The sequence below is a fragment of the Aspergillus tanneri genome, assembly GCF_003426965.1.
Source record: "Aspergillus tanneri strain NIH1004 chromosome Unknown AapTan_1_pilon_pilon_pilon, whole genome shotgun sequence".
In the NCBI taxonomy this organism is placed as follows: domain Eukaryota; kingdom Fungi; phylum Ascomycota; class Eurotiomycetes; order Eurotiales; family Aspergillaceae; genus Aspergillus; species Aspergillus tanneri.
The window spans coordinates 4,574,130-4,595,457 of NW_022984628.1; the positions used below are offsets into that span (position 1 = coordinate 4,574,130).

At 44.7% G+C, this 21,328-nt stretch overlaps 6 protein-coding genes across 6 annotated transcripts; 2 read left to right on the top strand and 4 right to left on the bottom strand.

Moving 5' to 3' along the window:
- Positions 1-98: 98 nt before the first annotated feature.
- On the top strand, positions 99-1,327 carry CAP1 (F-actin-capping protein subunit alpha; the record flags this gene model as incomplete). The annotated part of the gene is made up of 7 exons (XM_033568163.1): positions 99-155; positions 224-242; positions 354-469; positions 528-617; positions 677-729; positions 786-923; positions 979-1,327. The coding sequence occupies 7 exons, from the start codon at positions 99-101 to the stop codon at positions 1,325-1,327; spliced, it is 822 nt and encodes a 273-aa protein (XP_033430158.1).
- A 3,662-nt stretch (positions 1,328-4,989) lies between these two features.
- Positions 4,990-5,881, top strand: ATNIH1004_003487 (PEX11 domain protein; the record flags this gene model as incomplete). The annotated part of the gene is made up of 4 exons (XM_033568164.1): positions 4,990-5,167; positions 5,239-5,396; positions 5,502-5,820; positions 5,871-5,881. 4 exons carry the CDS (start codon positions 4,990-4,992, stop codon positions 5,879-5,881), a joined length of 666 nt encoding a protein of 221 aa, XP_033430159.1.
- Positions 5,882-6,324: 443 nt separating this feature from the next.
- On the bottom strand, positions 6,325-6,843 carry ATNIH1004_003488 (uncharacterized protein; the record flags this gene model as incomplete). The annotated part of the gene is made up of 1 exon (XM_033568165.1): positions 6,325-6,843. The coding sequence occupies one exon, from the start codon at positions 6,841-6,843 to the stop codon at positions 6,325-6,327; it is 519 nt and encodes a 172-aa protein (XP_033430160.1).
- Positions 6,844-7,077: 234 nt separating this feature from the next.
- Positions 7,078-8,109, bottom strand: ATNIH1004_003489 (D-2-hydroxyacid dehydrogenase family protein; the record flags this gene model as incomplete). The annotated part of the gene is made up of 1 exon (XM_033568166.1): positions 7,078-8,109. The coding sequence occupies one exon, from the start codon at positions 8,107-8,109 to the stop codon at positions 7,078-7,080; it is 1,032 nt and encodes a 343-aa protein (XP_033430161.1).
- A 528-nt stretch (positions 8,110-8,637) lies between these two features.
- ATNIH1004_003490 (putative MFS monocarboxylate transporter) lies at positions 8,638-10,015 on the bottom strand (the record flags this gene model as incomplete). Its single annotated transcript, XM_033568167.1, has 3 exons — positions 8,638-9,423; positions 9,495-9,853; positions 9,901-10,015. 3 exons carry the CDS (start codon positions 10,013-10,015, stop codon positions 8,638-8,640), a joined length of 1,260 nt encoding a protein of 419 aa, XP_033430162.1.
- Positions 10,016-11,684: 1,669 nt separating this feature from the next.
- On the bottom strand, positions 11,685-13,275 carry ATNIH1004_003491 (putative amino acid transporter; the record flags this gene model as incomplete). Its single annotated transcript, XM_033568168.1, has 3 exons — positions 11,685-11,806; positions 11,848-11,866; positions 11,917-13,275. The coding sequence occupies 3 exons, from the start codon at positions 13,273-13,275 to the stop codon at positions 11,685-11,687; spliced, it is 1,500 nt and encodes a 499-aa protein (XP_033430163.1).
- Positions 13,276-21,328: the final 8,053 nt, after the last annotated feature.

The window sequence follows — 21,328 nt, forward strand, 5'->3', positions numbered from 1 at the left end:
CACCTTGCCCGTCATCCTTGGTACTTGCTAGCCATCCAGTTCACTCAGTTATCTACGGCTAGATCTCTAGATTCCACCCATAATCACTGATATCCCTAATGGCATCCGCCGTGGACATTGCATCCTCATTCATTGAAGGTGCCCCGCCAGGCGAGGTACGCTTCACCACCAGCGTCCATGCGCGACCTCTTACTTTCTGAATGCCGCTGACTGTTATTCTTAGCTGGCCGATGTCATTGCCGGTATTTTCCCCTGCCTATAACCGTTCCCCCCGCATGTTCCGAACCGAACCCATCGACCAACCCCGCAGACAGCTGGCTATTGACTAAATACTTGCTTTCATGATAATTCAGACGTCAAAACCCTCACCTCCGACGGTCCGGATATCATTCCATCGCTTGCCCCTGCCTTTAAACGATACAACGAGATGCAACTGTCAACGGTGAAGTTGCCAGGAGCGAGTCAGGAGGTACGCCACGATATGTCAGATTTGGGGTGGGGGTTGTGACTAATGGGTAAATGAGCAGGTTATTGTTAGCGGATTCAACAAACTAGAGGATAATCGATATTTTGATGTTGAGAGTCAAACGTCATTTGAAGTCGACCATGTTACACAAGTGAGCCTCTTGGTTCTTGGTTCCTGTGCAAGGTGGCGGCCAGGACTGACGTAGGGTAGGAAGCGTCCGCGGCGCAATCGTATGTTTTGGAGTCTCAGAATGCGGACTTAATGTGAGTTGCTATATGATGGATTTATTGTCATGGTATCATCTTGTTGATTTCCGCAGCAAATCTTTACTGAAGTCGCTTGCGATGCATGCTACCGAACATTACCGTCAATGTTCTTATGGTGTTTATCCTGTTGAAAATGATACTGCGGTAGCTATCTTACTTGTTGCGAACCGGTACTCGCCGAATAACTTCTGGTGAGTTTGGAAAGATTTTTTTTTTTTTTTTAGGAAGTCTTGCTGATGAGTCTAGGAATGGCCGTTTCCGCTCTATCTATCAGGTTCCTATTTCCGAGTCGACCACCGTGACAGGAAATATCCACATTGATGTACATTACTATGAGGATGGAAATGTGGCGCTCAACACCAACAAACCGATCAAGCTGTCAGTCTCTTCGGTCTCTGCCGAGAGCATAATTTCGCGTATTGCAGCCGCAGAGCGCGACTATCAGGAGGAATTGAACCGCGCGTTTGTGCAGATGGCCGAAGGAGCGTTCAAGGGACTGCGACGACAGCTACCGATCACTCGGCAAAAGGTGGAGTGGGAGAAGGTGGGGGGGTATCGACTGGGACAGGACATTTCGGGGGGCAAAGGACGGTAGATATGGCATTCTTGTAGTCAATCCGCAAAGCTTTCTACACTGTGCTAGGGGCTAACACTCTAGTTGTTAGGATCTGCAGTATGCATGTAGCTTTAGCGTCAAGTATTCTATTCTAATAACATTACAGAGTAGTTTTTCTCCAGCCAGAAATTTTGGCTGGACACCTCTCTTTGTTGCCATAACGACGAGGTTTAAAGTCATGAGGTAGACTATTCACTGCTTAGGTACATGTACCTTAACAAAGGTCAGCATGGTGGTTTTCTGGGTAACACTGCCAGTTTCCCACACCCTGTTTCCCACAAACTTCAGGCTCTGAATTCTAACTTACACCTATTCTCTTCCCCAGAACTCTATCAATAAAACTCCACTGCACTAAAAATGGTACCAACCCTAGCTAGACAAGCTAATCTTCTGATATTTTATACAAGCATATCGGAGATCATGGAGCGGCTGGGTCCTATAGCCTAAACATCGCTAAATCTTAATCTCTACAATGCTTTCTGGGAAGTGCCTTAGTAACCACTTCGCAAATGTTTTAGCGAACTGGCTGGTCAAACCTAGCTCATTGGTGACCAAGAACTTTTTGCCTTCTTGCGTGCCGGTGAAGCTCACTTGCCTACTCAAGTCAAGCTGATGGTATGCCGTTCGGACACCTTGGATAAAGCTATGCCACAGATGCATGTATGAAGTGCAGACACGTTCGTCCGACACCGAAGGCTCGTGTGTCCCTAATAGCCTTACTCCGGAAGTTGTTCTGAGTGAGTTGCGCTGCTTGGGTGAAATTGTCAGGATAGGCTTGTAATTAGGTTATGTATATGTTTACTATCCCGCTCACGGTTTTGATATATGTTTATCTCTAAATAATTAATATGGACTGCAATTGTCCTGAAATAGGTATCCAGGAATTTTCTGATCTTTGTTCTTAGCCGACAACCAAGGTAGTACCCATATCATTCGTCAATATGGTGTCATGTTTGCACTTTTGTTCAATTTTGAGACCTAGTTTTACCTGAGTTAGAGAGGATTTCGATATGAAGGGTTGAACATCTTGTCACTCTTTGTACCTTGGTCCAACAGGGTATATCTGGGGTTTGAATATACGGTTTTCCCAGCCAGATTTCATTCCAAACTCGGGTGTCGAAAACCCCATGTGTTCTAGGACAGCCCTAGGTAAATTGGTGTTATCATGTCTGTATGTTTTTTTTTATTGATAAAACCTCAACACCAACAGTTTGTTGGGAAAGCTCCCGAATTCCATTAAGATCTTCTGATGAGAAATCATCTAGGATTGATATATTAGTTAAAGTGAAAATTGAACAAGTCGAGGGATCTGGATTTGAGGAACATGCTGGTTTTATTTAAATTATGTTGAGATGAAGCTGGACATAGTAGGTGCGTTGTTAGTTTTGACGAACAAGGTATAAAAATAGAGAGACAAGAAACAATAATAGGGAGTAGGGCAGAAGGAAAACACGGAGTTGTATGTCAGCTGTCAGCTGGTACTAGCTAAATTCACTGTTCTAATTCTTTCCTCTCCTTTGTCTATATATTCCAGGGTGAGAGAAAAGGATTTTTGGCCCAAGATAGTGGAATTTCACTTTTATATACTATGTACTTTTGATCTTGACAGTAGTTTTCTCTTCTCCTCTATCCCAAGGGGAATCAGCAGAAGCTATGCGGATGAAAGGATTATAGTGAATAGGTTAGCAAGCCTTCTTAGCAAAATGCTAAGTCACCCAAGGTAATAAGAGTTGCAGACTCTTTCCCGCACTCCTGTACTCCTTTTCCACTGTCCTATTTTCCAGAACATCAACCTTTGCGAAGATTTTTGTTTCGTTGAGAGGGCACTGCTATGAAATCTCCGAGTACTTCGGAGCTATGGTCTCGTGATGTTCTTCCAGTCTAATGTCGAACAGACTCTGAAATATTTGAATTTGACAATGAAACTGGTTACTGATTCCAATTCATATTGGAATTCCCGCGCTTACATTAGAGCAAATGTTGTGTACATGTCTCGCGTAGACAAGAGATTAGCTCCCCATGACAATCAATTACTGCGGAAAGTGATGCACCCATAGAAACCAATCTGTGACTTTTCCAGCTTGGTCTATTTACACCCCTTGTCCAAAACTTTGCCCATTTGAAGAGTGTCCCATCTGTTATTCTTGTGATGCATCACCATCTATCTGATGGCACATGAAATATACGCCTTGTTTTTCTAGAGCGGTAGAATAGTCCGCTCAACTGGTTACGAATGGGTAGCCTGGTGGGTTGGTAACGTCTGTAAAACATCCGGGACCAAGACAAGTCCTGCATATGCACGGATGGATAGGGCTTTGTAGAGTTTGAACGAGTAATACTTCCAACCTATTAGAAAGAAAGAAAAGTAAGAAAAATAGAGGAGAATGAGTAAAGTTTATCAGCATAGCCTTCTTTGATGAATCTATCCATACTTAATTTCTAATACACAAGTTTGTGAATGACCCTTGTAGAACAATATAATATCTGTCCTAATCCTTAACCTGTAGAGAAAGGTAGCGCATGAGAGTCGTCTTCACTACGGAGTAGTCATAGAAACTGTGAAACCCAAAGTGCTTTAAGTGAGGAGAGGGCAGGGAGGCTGCTCCACATCAACTGCTCATATTGACCATCGAAGTGATTTTTTCATCAAATTCCACTGGAATAAAAACAGTACCGGCTCTAGTTAGCCTAGATACATCTTATGATATATTGACAGATTAATATGCTCAGCGCCAAATTCGGTGGCTTTCCCAGTACCCCATTCGGTTGCGAAAGTGGCTAAATCCGGAAATGGTTGGATAGCATGAAGATAAACAGTTTGGATTTTCGAAAAACCTACTAATACTGTACAGTCCTAAGTTTGGAGGAGTCGTTAAGGTTCTTGTGACGATTTATCACGATCCTGATCTGATCTTGGAACCGGCCAGTAAGGGTAGTACTCTCCGAGTCTTGGAGACAGTTTCCATAGCAGTCACGGGTTCAAAAGTATGTGTAGTTTGGTCAGATAATTCTAAAGTGATGCCTTAACCTACTAGAGTCTATGCATCTGGCAATAATGGCCGACTGATGAATGAGGTAAATGCATTTAGAACGCGTGGGCTGTGATGCTTTGATTGCATAATTGAGGATGAGCTCCATCGACCATCTAAGTAAACTAACGAAGCCACAAAGTAATAGGATACAGGAATTGCAGATGAAAGTGCGTAGATCAAGGTAAGTTAGAAAATCTGAGTGGAAGTATGGAGTACTAGGAGGATAATCACCTTCCAGAAAGGGGAGTTGGTGCCTAAGGCCTGTGAGACCCCTGCATCATGCACTTAGGACTGGAAGTGGAATCAATGCCAAATCTTCGTAGGATGAGTGAGAGTATTCTGTACTGACTAGTTCTAGACTTGCTCTCCGTTAGATTCTTTTCTAAGGCCCGCGTATGAGAGAAGCATTTTGAGGATGAATAATAAATACCATTCGACCACTAAAACCCTATGGGCTATAAGGGGAGCAGTATTTTAGTATCATTAGCCAGGAGGATTCCCAACCGATCGATCCTTCTTCCCCTTTACCACTTCATTCATTTCCGACAAAAAAAAAAAAGAAAAAGAAACGAAAAAGAAAAACAAAAACAAAAACAAAGAAAATAATAAATGGCAATCAGGAATCAATATACAATACCACAATTCGCCAATTTCACGCGCAACACCGCTGGGCTTGAAAAAACACTCCGTCTCATCCACGCAGTTGCGCTGATCGCCAGCGTCACAACCGAGCATGGCTCAGCATTGGCCAAACAGTGGACAACAACAAAGTCGCAATTGGCATTGAGTGAGCAACTTTCTCATTCTTATCTATTATAAATGTCCATTTACCAAGTACGATGATATTGATATGAGTAGCACGACGATTTTTCCGGTTTTTTGCCTTCATTGACTGCTTCGATCGGGTGTACGGGCTGCTGGGAAATGGATCATCAGAGGGGGGTCTGACATTCTTGATTGAGCTGGCGAGATGGATTTGTCTTGGGTTGTATTTTGTGCTGGAGGATCTGACTATTGTATGTCTCCTTCTCTTACGCCTCTTTTGTCTATCCTTTTTTTTTTTTTTTTTTTTTTTTTTTTTTTTTTTTTTTTTTTTAATGAAAGATATATTGACGAATTAGCTCCACGCGATGAATGTCCACCCTGTATCCTGGAACCAGGCCGTGATAGAACAGGCGTATAGATTCTGGGCGTATGCTCTTTGTCTGTCTGTTGTAGGGGCATTCTGGGGATTACTAGGGAGTGGGACGGAGGCGCAGCGGACCCAGAAAGGAGGGGATAAGAAAGGGAATAAGAAACCGAGGAATGGGAAGGAGAAGACAGGTCGCAAGACACTGGTGCATCGGGTCGTGGTGGACGGTTGCGATCTCTTGATTCCAGCGGCGTTTCTCGGATGGGTTCGTGTGGGGGAGGGAACGGTGGGGATGGCGATGGTGGTCAGTACGATTGTTTCTGGGCGGGAGGTTTGGGAGAGGGCTAATTCTGTATAGGACTAGATTAGATCTGATGGAAAATAGATTTGGATACATGGATGATATTGAAGATAGAGGAAATTGATAGTTTGTAATAGCGAGTGTCGTCAATCTGGTTTCCCGATCTAGAGAGTATGATCCCTGGTTCGCTTACTGCCCCTGACTAGGCATAGGAAGTCTTTTTTCTACTCAACGTCAGTACGATATACTGTTCTGGAGACAGTGAGAAACGGGACGAATAGTTGTGGCTAGGTGTCAAATTCACCAGACTAGCTAAATTAGCCTAAACTTCCACTAAGCACTAGGTACTCCGTAATGAAACTCGGCTGTCTGCTATTCCCTGCCGATAATTTCATCTCTATGCCACATGGCAATACTTCCGTCTGTCCGATAGAATGATGGAATTCTGGAATCATACAGAACACCAAAAAAATCTAATAATTTAATCTATCCTGTACATGTACTCCGTACATCAATTACCATTCCTCTCCTTCACCATCTCCTCAATATGCGGGTTTAACCAATACCCCCTCAACTCCTCTCTCGTCATATACTTTGCCCCCTGGATCTTCCCTTTGCAACAACTCGCCCCACAGAAACAGTTAAACGCCTGATCCATTTCCCACTCGCTGCTGGGATAGAAGAAGGTCAACGGATCTCCCGCGTTCAAGGCCCGGTCGTCCACCACGCGCACCTCCATCTTATGCATGTCGAAGTTCAGCGTTGGCGCGCATGAATGGTTGCAGAACACCAGGTCCGAATTCAGCTCGATGTGTCGGTCGCGGCTGGTTTGTACGGAGGTGTAGGCTTTCTTAGCTGGCGTGGTGCCTGTGATGCGTGCGAAGAGGGAACCCGCCGGCAGCGAGACCAGCGAGACGGCGCCGCTGGCGAAAGCCTGTTTGCTGCGGATGACTTTGAGGAGGGTGGATAGATTTTGATCTGGTCGATCGAGTCGATCAAGTCGATCGGAGTCCAGGGCAATGGGGGGCATTTTATTTTGTATAGTCAATTGACTGAAGGATGAGGATTGATTGATGCAAGAGGTGAGTCAATGGAAGGGAATTGCTAGATATAACGGAGTACATTCTGAGTGGGCCACAACCTCGGTTCATCGTGCAGATGCTAGAAAATGCATGCACCCTGGTTGTATTAATTTAACTAATAATTTAATGCATACCTAATCGATCCACAATCGATCGGTAGTTGGCCAATTCAATGGACTAATCTAATTCAATCGTACCTTCAGTTCCTCCCCATCCAACCATCGCACCACATTCTCTGCGGCCTCCGCATACCACAATTGGATCTGCTCATCGACATATCCCATATGCGGCGTCACCAACACCTCACTACGCCCCTCTTCCCCCCACTGGGTCGTCCTCCACGGACTATCCGCCGGTAATGGTTCGGGATCAAACACATCCAGTGCTGCTCCTCGAATTCCGCCCGACCGAAGCGTCTCCAACAACGCCTCTTCATCCACCAACGGCCCACGCGACGTATTCACCAACAATGCATCCTTCTTCATCGCTTTCAACTCCTCTCGTCCCACAATTCCACGACTCCTCTCCGACAACACACAATGCAAACTGACCACGTCCGTCTGCTCGAAAAACTCCTCCTTCGACCCAACCACAGTAATCATCCTCGGATCGACCCCTGCCGCCCGAGCCGTCTCGTCCGCCCTCTCCCGTGTCAGATTTGTTGACCACGCAACAACCCGCATATCAAACGCCAATGCAATCCGCGCCACTCCCATCCCTAACTTCCCTAATCCCAATACTCCCAGCGTCTTCCCCGCTAACGTCATCCCTAAATGTCCCTGTCCTTCTCCCTGCCACTTCCCATCTCGTTTCAACGCCGCGTCGTCCCGCGCGATCCCCCGCGCAAGACCCAAGATAAGGCCCCAGGTGTGCTGCACTGTCGATGATACACCGGGAATACGTCCCGCAGTCCCTGCGACGGGAATACCCCGTGCGGTGCAGAATTCCACGTCGAGTGCGAGATTCCGCGTGCCCGTCGTGACGAGGAGTTTGAGGTTTGGAAGCCGTCGGAGCGTCTCAGCAGATAGGGGCGTGCGTTCGCGCATGGTCACGATGATGTCAAATGGTAGGAGACGCGCGATCAGCGCTTCATGTTGGGTCGCATCGCGTGGGTTCAATGTCTCTGGGAAGTAGGAGATCGAGACGCGAGATGCAAGGGGGTTGAAGTAGACGGGGGAGATGGATTGGTAGTCGTCTAAGATGGCAAGTTTCATTTTGTAGCTTTTCTGTAGGACGGTAGTAAGGTAGATAGAGGACATAATAGAAATAATATGAGTTATAATATGTAGTGAGGGGTATGTCTCACCGTGGGTGATTGTATATCCGTATTAATAATCGGCTGAAATATAGAATTTGTCAAGAGTGTTTACTATTTAATAGAAAGTATCAGGCAATATACCACAACTAGGATCTTTGAATTGACTGTTATAGTCTAATACACTGAAGTAAAGTCTTCTGTCTAAATAAGGACCAGAGTATACAAGAAATAAAAAAAGAATGGCCTCAACATTGACTAAGGATATTGACCTAGCATAGTTATGAAATGGGAGACAAAGTCTCTGAATATTCAAGTCCATTACTATCCTGAGACAGCTAATAAGCATAGTAAAGTCCAACGGATATACTGCAAAGAGGGAGCGAATGAGCATAGTCCAATTCTACAAGACAATTCAACCTGAGAGCTCCAACCAAGATTTCAAAACAATCGAAAACTTAAACTTTTAAGTTGTACTATATACAAGTTAAACCCATTTCAATGACCTCCCCAGAACGCTCACTCCCCCCAAGAAAGCAGACACACCCGTAAAAACCACCAACCCGCCATATCCACTACCATATGCACCACCCACCCCTCTCCAGTTCACCTTCATCAACGCCTCGCTCAACGGCCCACTGACCACATTCCCGATTCCCCGACCAGCACACAGAAACCCAAACACGAGCCCGGGATCCGCAAACCCTTCATGCTGCCGTATAGCCTTCCACACAGCCGGCCACGTGGACGTGAACGACCCCGCGAATAACCCATACGCTACACAGAATATATACAGTGGTGTTAACGATGCGGACACCCCCCAGAGGAGGAACACGGCAATCGTGCTCCCCGCCGTGGATACCAGGATGCATGTCGTTGCGTGGTACCGATCCACCAGTGTGCCCATGGCGATACAGCCGAAGACGCTGCCGACGTTGAACAGTATGGCGGTTAGTGAAGCGGGAAGCGACGAGGCGCCTAGACTCCGCGCATACGATGGGAGGTAGATGGTGGGGAGGAAGAAGCCCAGAGCTTCGAGCGTATTGCCAAGTTGATAGATGTGGAAGCTTCGATGGCGCAAGAAACTGAAATTGAGCGGCCGCATCTGTGTCGACGAGGAGATGGGGACCCGTGGTTTTACGAAGTAGAGCAGCGGCGCGCCCATGATGAACAGTATGACTGCCCAGATCCGGAGTGTGGTTTTATAGCCATATTCGTTTAGTAGCCATTGGAAGGTGATGGGTAGGATGACCCCCGAGAGACCTGTTCCTGCCTAGTAGGTATTAGCATAGATAGATATTGGCATATGCCTTTGTAGGTATATGAATTGATATGGATACTCACCCACATAATCCCAAATGCGAGTCCCTTTTTCCGCACAAACCACTCATCCATAAAGATGATAGTCGGGGTGTATGCGATGTTAGCGCCTAGACCGTAGAAAACACCCTGCGAGACGATCAACTGCGTCGTAGAGGTTGCCAACGAACTAATCGAGAGCGCCAAACACATGATCAGAAACCCGAGGGGACTGGCCCAGCGCCGAAGACGTGGGAATGCCAGCAAGACGCCGAATGTCAGCGGTTCGAGGATATACGACACACCCATGGCACAGGTGCCGATCACGGCGATATTATGTGAACCTGCAAAGGGCGGGTGCGTGCTGTAGTAATCTTGGAATATCCCAAAAGCGAAACTGAATCCTGTTGATGGGTAGCGGTTGGACGATGGACAGTTGGGCAGGACATACCCCAGATCAGAGCTTCGATGACGAAGCAGGCGGCTAAGAAGAGCCAGGCGTCTTTGCCGCCATCTATAGGAGGAAGCTGTCGTTCATTGGCATCGATGATGGAGAGTTGATCCATGACTCATTGATGGTCTGAATGAAGGAAAGTCAATATGAGGATAAAATAGATGGTGGTGCGGGGTAATGTCTTACTAGAATCAGTTAGTTGATTAGAGCTAACTGATAGATCATTAGTTGTACGCTCCTGCTGGTAAAGTATAAGTATGATATTCCTAATCTTAATTCATCAACACTCGTTGAGCTATAATGGTCAATTGATATCTTTGATTAGATTTGCTCGTCGTATCATATATACCAAAAGATGTTATCCATCGGAACTTGTGCCCACGCAAGAGATTTAGGTCGAATTACTTATGCATGCTGAGGCCTGTGGTAAGTTTTGCTTCGTTCCTTGGTTCGCCTGCTTATTTGAGTCGAGGAGACTGTTGGGCCTGTATTTCTGTTGGTGGATGCTCATACTAAGTAGCAAGACGGACATTTTTTAGTTTATTTTAGACTTGCTTATAAATGTCGATCTATAAAAAAAAGCTACCAAGTCTAGCATCCATCTGGCCATATGTTAGTATGTCATGAAATTAAGCCAAGCAAAGTAGCCAACCGAGCTACACTATTTAAATGCGACAGCCTAACCACATTACGCATTCTCGGTATCTATACCACCGAAACAAAACAACCTGAAATATATTCTAAAACCTTGAGATACTTATTACCACCTGTTCTAATGAGATTTACTGAGTAGAAATCTATCGTCTAGATGGTTTCCTTGGGAGGAGGTTTTTGGGGGGCGGTGGGGTCGTAGTCAAGTTCTAGGATGGATATATCTTGACTGGGTGTGATTGCGAAATAGAATAGAAGTGAACAGAGAACATATTGTTTAAGTCAACAATGTAAGGGCAATCCAAAAAAAACAATAATCTTTCAGGTACATGTAAAACTTATCCCCGCATATTTATTTATAAACCAATCTATATAAAATCCAAGATAAACCAAGGGTATTCCAAAACTATACCAAGCCCAGCTTGACAACCCAAATAAAATACCCAATATTACTTATTTTCCATACTGCAGACCCACTTTAAGGAATGTGCAAGGATTGCTTCGATTGTTCCACTGTTCTACTACATTCCATCACCTGCACAATGACGACACAATGATGTAAAATCCTTCTCATCTAATAACATCATACATACATCACACGAGATATTAATCAATACCGGAGAATATTGGAACCCAGGTAATACAATCCGGAAAATCCGGACAATTGAGTCGAGACCAGACGATTAAAGTGGTATAATATAATAACTATGTGTGAAACCTATTAATAATGCTATCTTATCTACTCAGAGATAAGCTGATACTTCATTCTGGGGCCAATCCTTTTTGGTTTTGTTTGATGCATACGCCATACAGGACATGTTCTGATATTGATAATTTAACGAAATAGTATGGAACGGTTGAAATAACTTTCTACTATAAAACAATATTGAATGTACCTTATTTGGAGGCTTCCATGGTTAGGTGTGAAGTAGACTAAATTAGACTATTTAGCGCCCGCCATTTTGGCAATAGTGCTAAATAAAACTTTTGTCTAGATTCTACTTGCAGAGATTTAAATTAAATTTATCCTATATTTTAATGCTAGATTCGTCATGGAATATTAGGACGTCCATGAAATTCACGCAGTATGTGCTCAATTGGTCTATACGATGTCGCTGAATCAAGTCTATCTACAAATGTAAAATCATTGATGGTGGGCGCTGAATATCACTGACAACACCGGATGCTTCAAACGCCTTGAACAGGCTCGCAAGTCTACCCGCTCCACACATCATAACCGTAAAGGGAAAAACTAGCTGGGATTAGCGCAGGTAAAAACACCTCGCACGCTACCATGTTGGTAATTGAGAATCTGCAGATTATGTTAGCAACATACTGGTGGAGAGAGGGCAGTACACTTACAATGTCATTAACACTGGCATAAGTACCCGCACCCAGTGTGATGATACCAATAAGGAAGCAGAGCAAGTTGAGCGCACCCAGTCCCAGATTCTTCGGGCTCGTCCAGTCGCCCTCGCGGATAAGCATGAACCACATCACAGCGGGAAAGTAGAAAGTGAAGCCGGAGACGAAGAGAGCAGAGCAGATGGACAACAGGTCCGAGAAAAAGGGGATGATTTCGGCAATGACAAACGCAAGGATAGTAGCGACAGTGATCACCACCAACCAGGTGAACCAGCCCATCTTGGTGTTAATGAATCGGATGGGCGAATCCCGATAGATCCGACCATGAATCATACGGCCCAATACAACGGTGTTGATGGAACCAGAGATGAAAATAACAGGCAGAGCGATGCCAAAAGCGACTCGACTCAACGTATGACCGGCCGACAGCAGAGCAGGGCTTCTCACGTCCTGGCCAACGAACGCATAAATCAGGGCACCGGTGAGGGTGTAGATGGTGATTTCGGTGATACCCAGAGCCCAGATGGACTTGATGTAGTCCTTGGGAGTATGCATTTCGTCCATGAAGGAAAACTGGCAGAGCGCAAAGCTGTAAGCGAAGATAATGTTGGAAAGAGCAATGAAGGCGTCGCTGAATGTGATGTCGTCCTTGGGCCAAGCGGACCAATTGACACTCGATAGACCTCCCGGGGAGCTGGTGGCACTGATGCCAGTCCCGATGATGGTTATTCCAATAGCGGCGATAATGGACACAAAATCGATGTAGCCTAGGATGGCCATTTCCGTAAAGCTGGGAGGCACAGCAAGGAGCAGGAGGATGATTGCTGAAACGACTCCAAAAACAACAGAGCAGACGTTGCTTTCGCTAATTGTGACAAATGCAATCGTACCGGTAAGGGCGTGTGAACCGGTAAGAAAAAGGAGTTCGAGACCAAGCATGATGTAGACGAGGATATAACCGAAACGACCCATTATAAGTCGACCCGCATCAGGGTAGTGCGCGATATGGGGATACTTCAATTTGACTTGACCGATAACGTGGCTGGTGTAGATGGCTATGAGACCGAGGCCGACGCAGCAGATCACGCCGGCGACCATACCCAGTGTCGCGAATGAGGAAGGAATGGATAAACTGCCCAGAGCAACAGCCTCCACGATGAGGACAACCGTCAGGCGCTTCCAGCCTAGACGGCTGAATTTTTGGACACCACTTTCGTAGATGTGCCTTTCTTCGTCTGTCAACTTCATCTCACCAACAGCGACCCCCTCGTACTGAGGAGGGCTGGAGAGATCGACTTTCTCATTCTCCTCCATGGGCTTATTGCCGGACTCGGAGATCTCGTGCGTCGAACCCATGATGGGAAATAAAGTTTGGTGGGGCAGGGTGCAGAGAGAAAGAGAGAAGGGTCCGCTGCTCCAAGTCGAGGCAGTTGCCTTTCGAGGATGGGAGGAGGTGGTGGAGGGGTAGGGAAAGTAGACACTGGGGTAGGCAGGTGGTTTACATATAGAAAAAAAAAAAAAAAAATCGACCGGTGGAAAAACGGCAGTGAAGAATAAAGAAACAGACTTTACCTTGGCGTGCAGGATCTAACTTCGCGGCCCGGCTGGGCGCTCAAGGAACTGTGTATCGAAGGCAAAAATGAACAAATAAAAGATTTTACTTGACTAATAAGACTCTGTGGCGTTATCTAGGACGGTGAACCGCATGCGGCATAACCTGCCCGTCCAGCCAACCCGGTTTAGGTATGTGGTGGATCCTAATCCATATTGGGACTAGCCGAGACATGAACTACTACAACTGTAGCCTATCAGCGAGTCTGGATATATGGTACGACACCGCGTTGCGACGTGGGTCTGGTTTCCTCTTCAATTGGCAAGTGTTGGGGTGGCGATGCTAGATAGTCTCCCGTTATTAATCATCTGGTCTCCCCAGAATTCTGCGGGGTATGCGGATGGGTACGGAATGTGCACTTGACATGGACTGAATTAGTCAATATTCTCTTACGCTGAGCTCAAGTTCCCGAATAAAGGTATTCTAATCGGTGCCACGAAATTGGAGGTATTACCCACGGAGATGAAAACTAGTCCTGGCATTATTATTGGCATTTCGATGGATTTGGCCTAGGAGTTCTGATCAGGAATAAGAGGTATGGGAAACAGGAGAATGGGGTCATCTGATATTGTAATTTGAAGATGTACATCAACGGAGAATTATGTGCCCTTTGGTAGATATTCTCCGTCCCTAGATGCCTCATCTTACCCCCCACTTCGTTACCTGCCCGTGCACAAAAAGGGTAAGCGTTAGGATATTGATTCGTAACACTTTCCATTTTGACGCATTAGTGGCATCATCCTGCATAGGAACTCTGGGGAGATGGGCAAAGAGTAAAACATGAGGCTGTTCTGCAGTGGAGTAAATCCCCATTACCCCAAGGTCTACGGAGTACTCCGTAACTATAAATCTTCCAATTCTCCATGTGGTGATTGTACGACGAGTTTCACCTCTGATTCTAAGAACTTCTATATGCTATTAAACAACGACATTATATAGAAATTCCATCCCGTCACAATGCGCTCCGAAAATCGGGAATAAACGTAGTCTAATACCCCAAGACACCAGCTTTATCAGGGAACTAAAATAAGACAGATTTGACTAGTACCAAAGCCCTAGCTAAAAGTAGACTGTCAAAGATTCCTTCGAAGCCTGAATTCTTCCCTACAGACGATCGCCCGTGTGACGAACTTGGCATTACCTAAAAGTAAGCTTGATCTTCCCCTATAGGCTAGATTCGCTCTGTCGGAGCTACTAATTGATCAATCCACGGGAAAGCCCCGAGACTAGAATGGGATCGTCCTTTAGGAACAATTCAAGGAAACCCGACTGATTCCCTTTTCGGGGTCTCTGAACGAGCCAGGGGCCATGCATGGTCCACTATCCAGTCCAACGCCGCCTTTACTGTATTGCTCTCCACAGATTGGGGCATTAGTCTGGAGTACTCCAGGTTTGCTGAATGGAGAACGGCAAAAAGTTTAGTTTAAATATGGCATCCACTAAAAGTGAAGGTTTCAGTATGATATGCAATTCCAAATATTCCGCAGCAGAGAGGGGAGAGGATGCATGATAGTTTTGTCCAAGGAAAGTCCACTGATGGAACCGTCAATGCCACTATAGATTGTAATACGCACTTAGGTGCTGGATCTAGACTTTCTACCCTATGAGTATATCCCATATGTAAAGGATTAAAAAAAAGTTTTTCTTCAGCTTTCTAGAACCCGGAGAGAAACTATGGTGTAGCCAACTTGACCAACAGCATAGCCTACGTTACACTGCGTCTACAAGCCACTGTGGTGAGGCATTTATTACTTACCTAAAGCTAAACCAGTTTCACGAGGTTAACGTGGAGAAAACCATCCCGGAAGGTGCATTTTTGCTGTTTTTTCCCTTCTGAGTCCTGGACTAAGTTTCTGTGGCGTAAACTAGAACAACGCCGTATACACCGGACCTTAGCAGAGAAGACATTCTGCTGAGCAGGAACAGGCATGTTGAATTTTGATGAATAATAAGATACCTTAGCGCAAGCTTGGTATATGAATTGTTGGGAACACCCAGAACTGCTGCTCAGTACCGTGTTTAATGCGCGATTTTGTGCAGTGAAAGCCAAGGCTCCAATGACATGCACAAGCCTGGTTTACTAAGTCATGGCTAAAAAGGAACGATCTTTGGGGATTCTAATGCCCACCAAATCCCTATGAAGTACGAGGTGAAGGTAGGGTCAGGGAACTCTTATTATTATCTGGTTTGTGAAACAAAAGATTTGTTACCTGCTTGGCAACTTACATAAATAAAGTCACATTTTGCATCCACCTCAATATTAGGTGTTTATTAGCCTAAGAATGTCTTAGTGCCAAACATCCTCCAGCAATATGGAGTATTAACTTTTTAAGCTACAATTATTAACCCTAGTTACTTTGCGGAAAACATTCGAAATTAGTATAAGGCACTAAAATATCACCAGCGTTGGTATGTGGAAAAGAGAGACCACATAGAAAAGAGTCTTCAGGACAATCTACCGTGCGTCTTGCTCATAATCGTCACAGGGAGGTGATATCCCTTCGGGACATTCACCTGGCTATTCGGTATAGTAGCAGCAACTGAGACAGTTCCTATAAACTCCGGCTTCGATTCTGGATAGGGGTATTCGCGCATACGGGAATGAATCCCATCAGCACCATCCAGAGATCCAGCTCGACCGACACTTCCGCCGGAGAAATCCCATGTGGCCTGCATTTCTGACTCGGAGAGAGCTCACACGGACTTCTTCCCGTAGCCAACCGTGACGTTTCGTTCCCAAAACGCAGCCAGAAACTTGCTGATGATTGTGGATCGACAGATCCACAGACCCCTTGTAGCCGTATTTTCCCTCATGGCCGATGTCATACGAGTCCACTAGCTGGTTATCCCGAGTTCGGAACCGGAATACTTTGCTTTTGTGACCCTAGTCTTGGATGTGCCTGTAGATGTCTAGCTTATTCAGGACTCGGAGCGTTTTAGGGGATAAGATAACTCCACTGCGGATGTTTTCAGGTGTGGATTGGACCTCGTAGACTGTACAGGGAATCGATTGTTGATGGAGAGGTAAGGCGAGGGTTAGACTGGAGAGGCTAGCACCGATTATGGAGACATCGTTGATAATTATGACGACTAGGGAGTAGCATAGGGGAACGTTGGTAGTGAAATCTCTGTCCGCCAGGCGGCCTTGAACAGAATTCTTGGGTTATGAGAGAAGAAATAGGCGGCCCATCCGAAGAGTGAAAGTACATGAAGTGTCCTCACAGTCAATCCTTTTGCCCACAATGCGGCAACCTAGTCTCTCCTTGCATGCTTTTTAATGTGGTATCCGAGGTGGAAATTTATATAGCTGTTCTGATTTATAAGTGTTTATTGAATTATTCCTCGTTTCTTGTAGGCTATAATAAGCTCGAAATGTAGTCAGACACGTATATTTTAATATATTAATGTTTAGTCCTGCAAACAGCACAGCGGATAGTGTCATATTGATACTCTCCGTTTTCCATCCTCATCTTGAGCAATTCCTACAATGAGGGAGCGTATTTAAAGTGCGCGCAGTACTTTTAAGAACGCTTGTCTCCTCGCCCGCTATCCGCTTGACCATACTAGTATTCGCCAACATCTCAATAATTGCAGAGCCAAGGCTACCAAATTCCACAATAAGCTGGTGAATTGGCCCCTGTTCCACAAGAATAAAAAGATTTCGTGATATTATACCACCAAAAATATTTCGAAGACACATCATGTGGAGGGACGGATGTGAATGCCATCAGGAAATGTTGCGGCCTATCAATGAGCACTACCCCACTGAGCAAGCTGATAGTAAGCGAGAGTTTTCTATACCAAATTTGTCTGCAGCGATATAGACTCCAACATTGTTGTAGCCTTGACTCTCATTCTGTTGGATTCACATTTGCTGGGGTGTCTTTGGAGTTCTTTATATTTGGGCCATCGGTAGAAGTCGTATAGTGTTGCTCTATTTCTTCGCCATCCAGGTAAGTATTATGCCTAGTCTCTTCGTAGTCTCGTATATATAGATAGGAAAGAACCTGTTCAGTAATGTGTGGATCATCATCAAGTAGGTCGACAGTCTGCTCCAACGATTCCTTTAAACTATAAGCCACCGATTTCAACACGCAAGTACTCTAACTTACCACAAAACTGCCGCTTATAGCACTTTTAAAAAAGTCCAACTGCGTACATACAATGGCGCGGTGGACTTAAACTGTGACCTATTGACAGGTTATCTTCATATCCGAATAATTGCCATTCGTGAGAAGGTCTTTCATCGTTTTCTGAAAATCAGACTTGAGACAAATGGCTGAATTATTTGAACTACACGTGATGCCGTATGTGGGATCGAGTAGAAATGGTTATGGGGTGGATATTGATGACATTCTATGACCACACATTTAATTACCCCGCCAACATGTCACATGGTTTGCATCTACCTCTTACACCATCATATACGTCAACTTGAATAAGGAATGAGACAACTTCGAGATGTTCATTGAGCACTACTCATCTTGTTGTATTACTTGGAATTGTCTATGGTGTAAAGTGTCCCATTTCTAAAAAGAATTTTAGATGGACAGGTTTCTATAGGTGGGGACAAAGGGAATATAAAGTTTCTGGATATCCAATATAGAAATAAACAGTAATAATGATAGAATGTATGTAAATCTTAGCAAACTACTGCAGGTAGAGGAGTTTTCCACTGTAATTTGGGAAGCTGTTTGTTTTTGCTGTGGTACGTAGTGAAGTGAAATTGATTGACCAGTGATTGTTTACCAGCATAGTTTTTACACCTTTCCTTCTCTTTCTCTTACTTCATCTTTGTTTCCTGATATGTTTCCTTACTCTTTTTCTTATTTCTTGATTGATTAGAGAGAAACACTTTCAAAGATGCTGTGCTAAAGCCCGTGCTGTTTGCTAGTTTCCTCTAAAGCTAAATGGCACTTTTCTGATCAATTATATCATCGATATCGAGGCTTGTGTTTTGTCTTAACAGTGTTACTCTCATATTGGTATGCTATAACAGATAGAGAGATATTCCATTGATGCATAGCAAGCATTGTGAACAATGGAGCATGAATCACACAAGTAGCTCCTTCCCAGTGAAAAATATATGTACCGGTACCTTCAGATTTTACTGGAGCCCCGCCACCAATATTTACAAGAAGATTGGTACACTTCTAATCAAATGTCTTATTATGCCATCTAGAACCTATCCACAATGGAACGCTTTACATTGCCATTGAAGCCTAACAGAGAAACCATGAACTCCTCGTGGCTAGGCTAAAAGCCCTATGACAGTTTACACGTGGCAAAGAAACCCCTAAAGGCACAAGGCTAGTTTAATCACAAATTTTGGACAAGACGGCGAAGGCGAAGATATTCTAAAGCATACAGATCTCAAGATGAAGATCTCAGGGGATTTCCCAGGAACAAAGGCACAATAGGAGCAGACAACCCAACCGAAAGCCCTTTGCGAGAGAATCAGGGCACCCGAGGTGCCCAAAGATATTTGTAGTATATGAGCGAGAGAGCTGGACCGAAGTAGTACAGTGGTATACGAGTCTGTGCTAGTTTTATAAAACTATTCACGACAAGTAAAATGGGGCTGAGTATAAAAAAGATGGAGCTGGAGAAAGAGATACATGGTCTCAAACCAACTTTTGCAAAATATGCACCACATGTGGGTCGAAGCTTCCAACTGAAGAGTGGATTTGGAGCCTCGTGCTTGGACTATGGAGAAATGAAACAGTCAGTGAAGCAGTTCACCATTTCACATATATACACGGCCAAGAGACCATGGATGCAATTTTTGGTGGAACAAAGGAGCCAGAATTGTTCTCCTCGAAATGGATTGCTAATTACATCCAAAATAAAAGATCATTTCGACTCCGAAAGCTGGCGATACTCCCAGGTCTAGCTGAAAGGCCAAAGGAGATTGCCCTTGCGTGTCTCAGATCAGAGACAAGAGACCATAAGGTCAAAATCATTGACCACAAGTGAGAAAAGCTCGACACGCGCATAGGGTCTCATAATATTGTCTTGGAGTGTTCGCCGGCTGATTAGCCCCTCAAGGTTTTCAACATTGCACACGACTGCAATGTTGGAAACGTTCAAGACCTGAGGTTTCTCTTGATGGTGGGAATTGGTGGTGGCTCCCCAGGTGAGCAAGACGTACGACTGGGAGATGTTGCTGGAACCCCCACTTCAAAACATCGAGGTATGATCAAGTATGACCTTGGAAAAGCCCGCCGAGATGGAACTAATTTAGGCCATACACTCAACAAAGCTCCCTCAGGCTGGCCGTTCAGGATAGAAGAAGTAGGTAATCTAATCGAGTCCGTCATGATTAGTATGACATTTTCCATCTGGGGAGGTAAAGTAAATTACAGTCGGCTGGACTTACCGCACGAAGACCTGGTTGAAACACATGAAGACGAGGTAGCCTTTTCAGGCCAGATCTTGAATCAAAGTGTGGGAGATCATAGCCACGAAGAAATTCCAGAGCCAATTTGTGAACTTTCCAATGGTAGAACTCTTAGCCGGGGTGGCTAAGATACAGGCGGAGCATGATACGTATGGCTACAAAATTTTGGCTTGCTTGGACGAAATAACTGCCCGTTATCCCGGGATGATGGAGGAAATCTCATGCCTGGCCTCGAACGTACTTTAGCAAGCCGACTATGACCACTCCAGTCACAGCTCCTCATGTACGAACTGTGACAAGAAGAAAGTGATCCACCGATCACCACGTTCCAATGACCCAATTGTTCACCATGGTCTTATCACATCGGGTAATCAAGTTATCAAGAGTGGTATCACCAGGCTTGCGGTAGGAGCTTGACGTTCTATGTTTCACGTGGAGCATGGGTGTACGCCTTATGCCTTTCCATCCGAGGCATCTGTAATTATTTCGACAGCCATAAGTATGAACAATGTCAAGGATATGCATGCAAAGGAGTTGCTTAGTGTTATACCTGTGTCTCGTGGCCGAGTGATAAGGGGAGACATGAGCGTTGAGACGGGTAAATTGTTGGGTTAATGTCCATAGGTTAACATTAACCTTGCTATTAAGTATATAATATATAATCTATATAGGTATTATCGGTTGCGTGTGTGGCACTGTAGATTTATTATGTCAATTGATATTTAATGTTTGGCAGATATAGCTAGACTCAGTTTTGGCGATATAGTTTGAAATTCTAGTAAATTAAGCATAGATACATTAAAGCATTTATATTATAGAGTCAGCTGCATGTAACGGGAATCCAGAGTTCACTAATTTCCATGAAAATAACAGCTCAAGCCCATTCTAGAGATTATAAGAATGGGGAGGATCACCGGGAAATAATACTTGCGGGCTGTATGTCACTGGGTGGTTGGGGGGCTCATTCTATTAGGGCGATATACAATATCAGATAGTTGAACCCTAAAAACAGATCAAAGCAGCTTTATAATTATTTTAATCGTGCCTAATATTAACAATTCTCCTAGCATCTAGATGAGGCAGTTCGATTTCAGCATATAGTGTCATTTAGGCTATTATATGCAGTCGAACTTGCTGGATTCTTACTAGTAAGGACCTTGTTAGCACAATCGGTAGCTCTTGAGGCTGAATAACCTAATTCCGAACACAATTGAGAGCGACAAATCTATCAGGAAATAGGAAAAGAAATCAAAAGATCAAGTAAACCAAGGGCTATGACGGACTGTATTATCTGAGTCTTTAACTGAACATTCTCGTAGCACTGTAATGATAGTAAATGATAGTACTTCCACAAATACAGAGACACACGTCTCAAAAAAACACTACATAGTCCCATA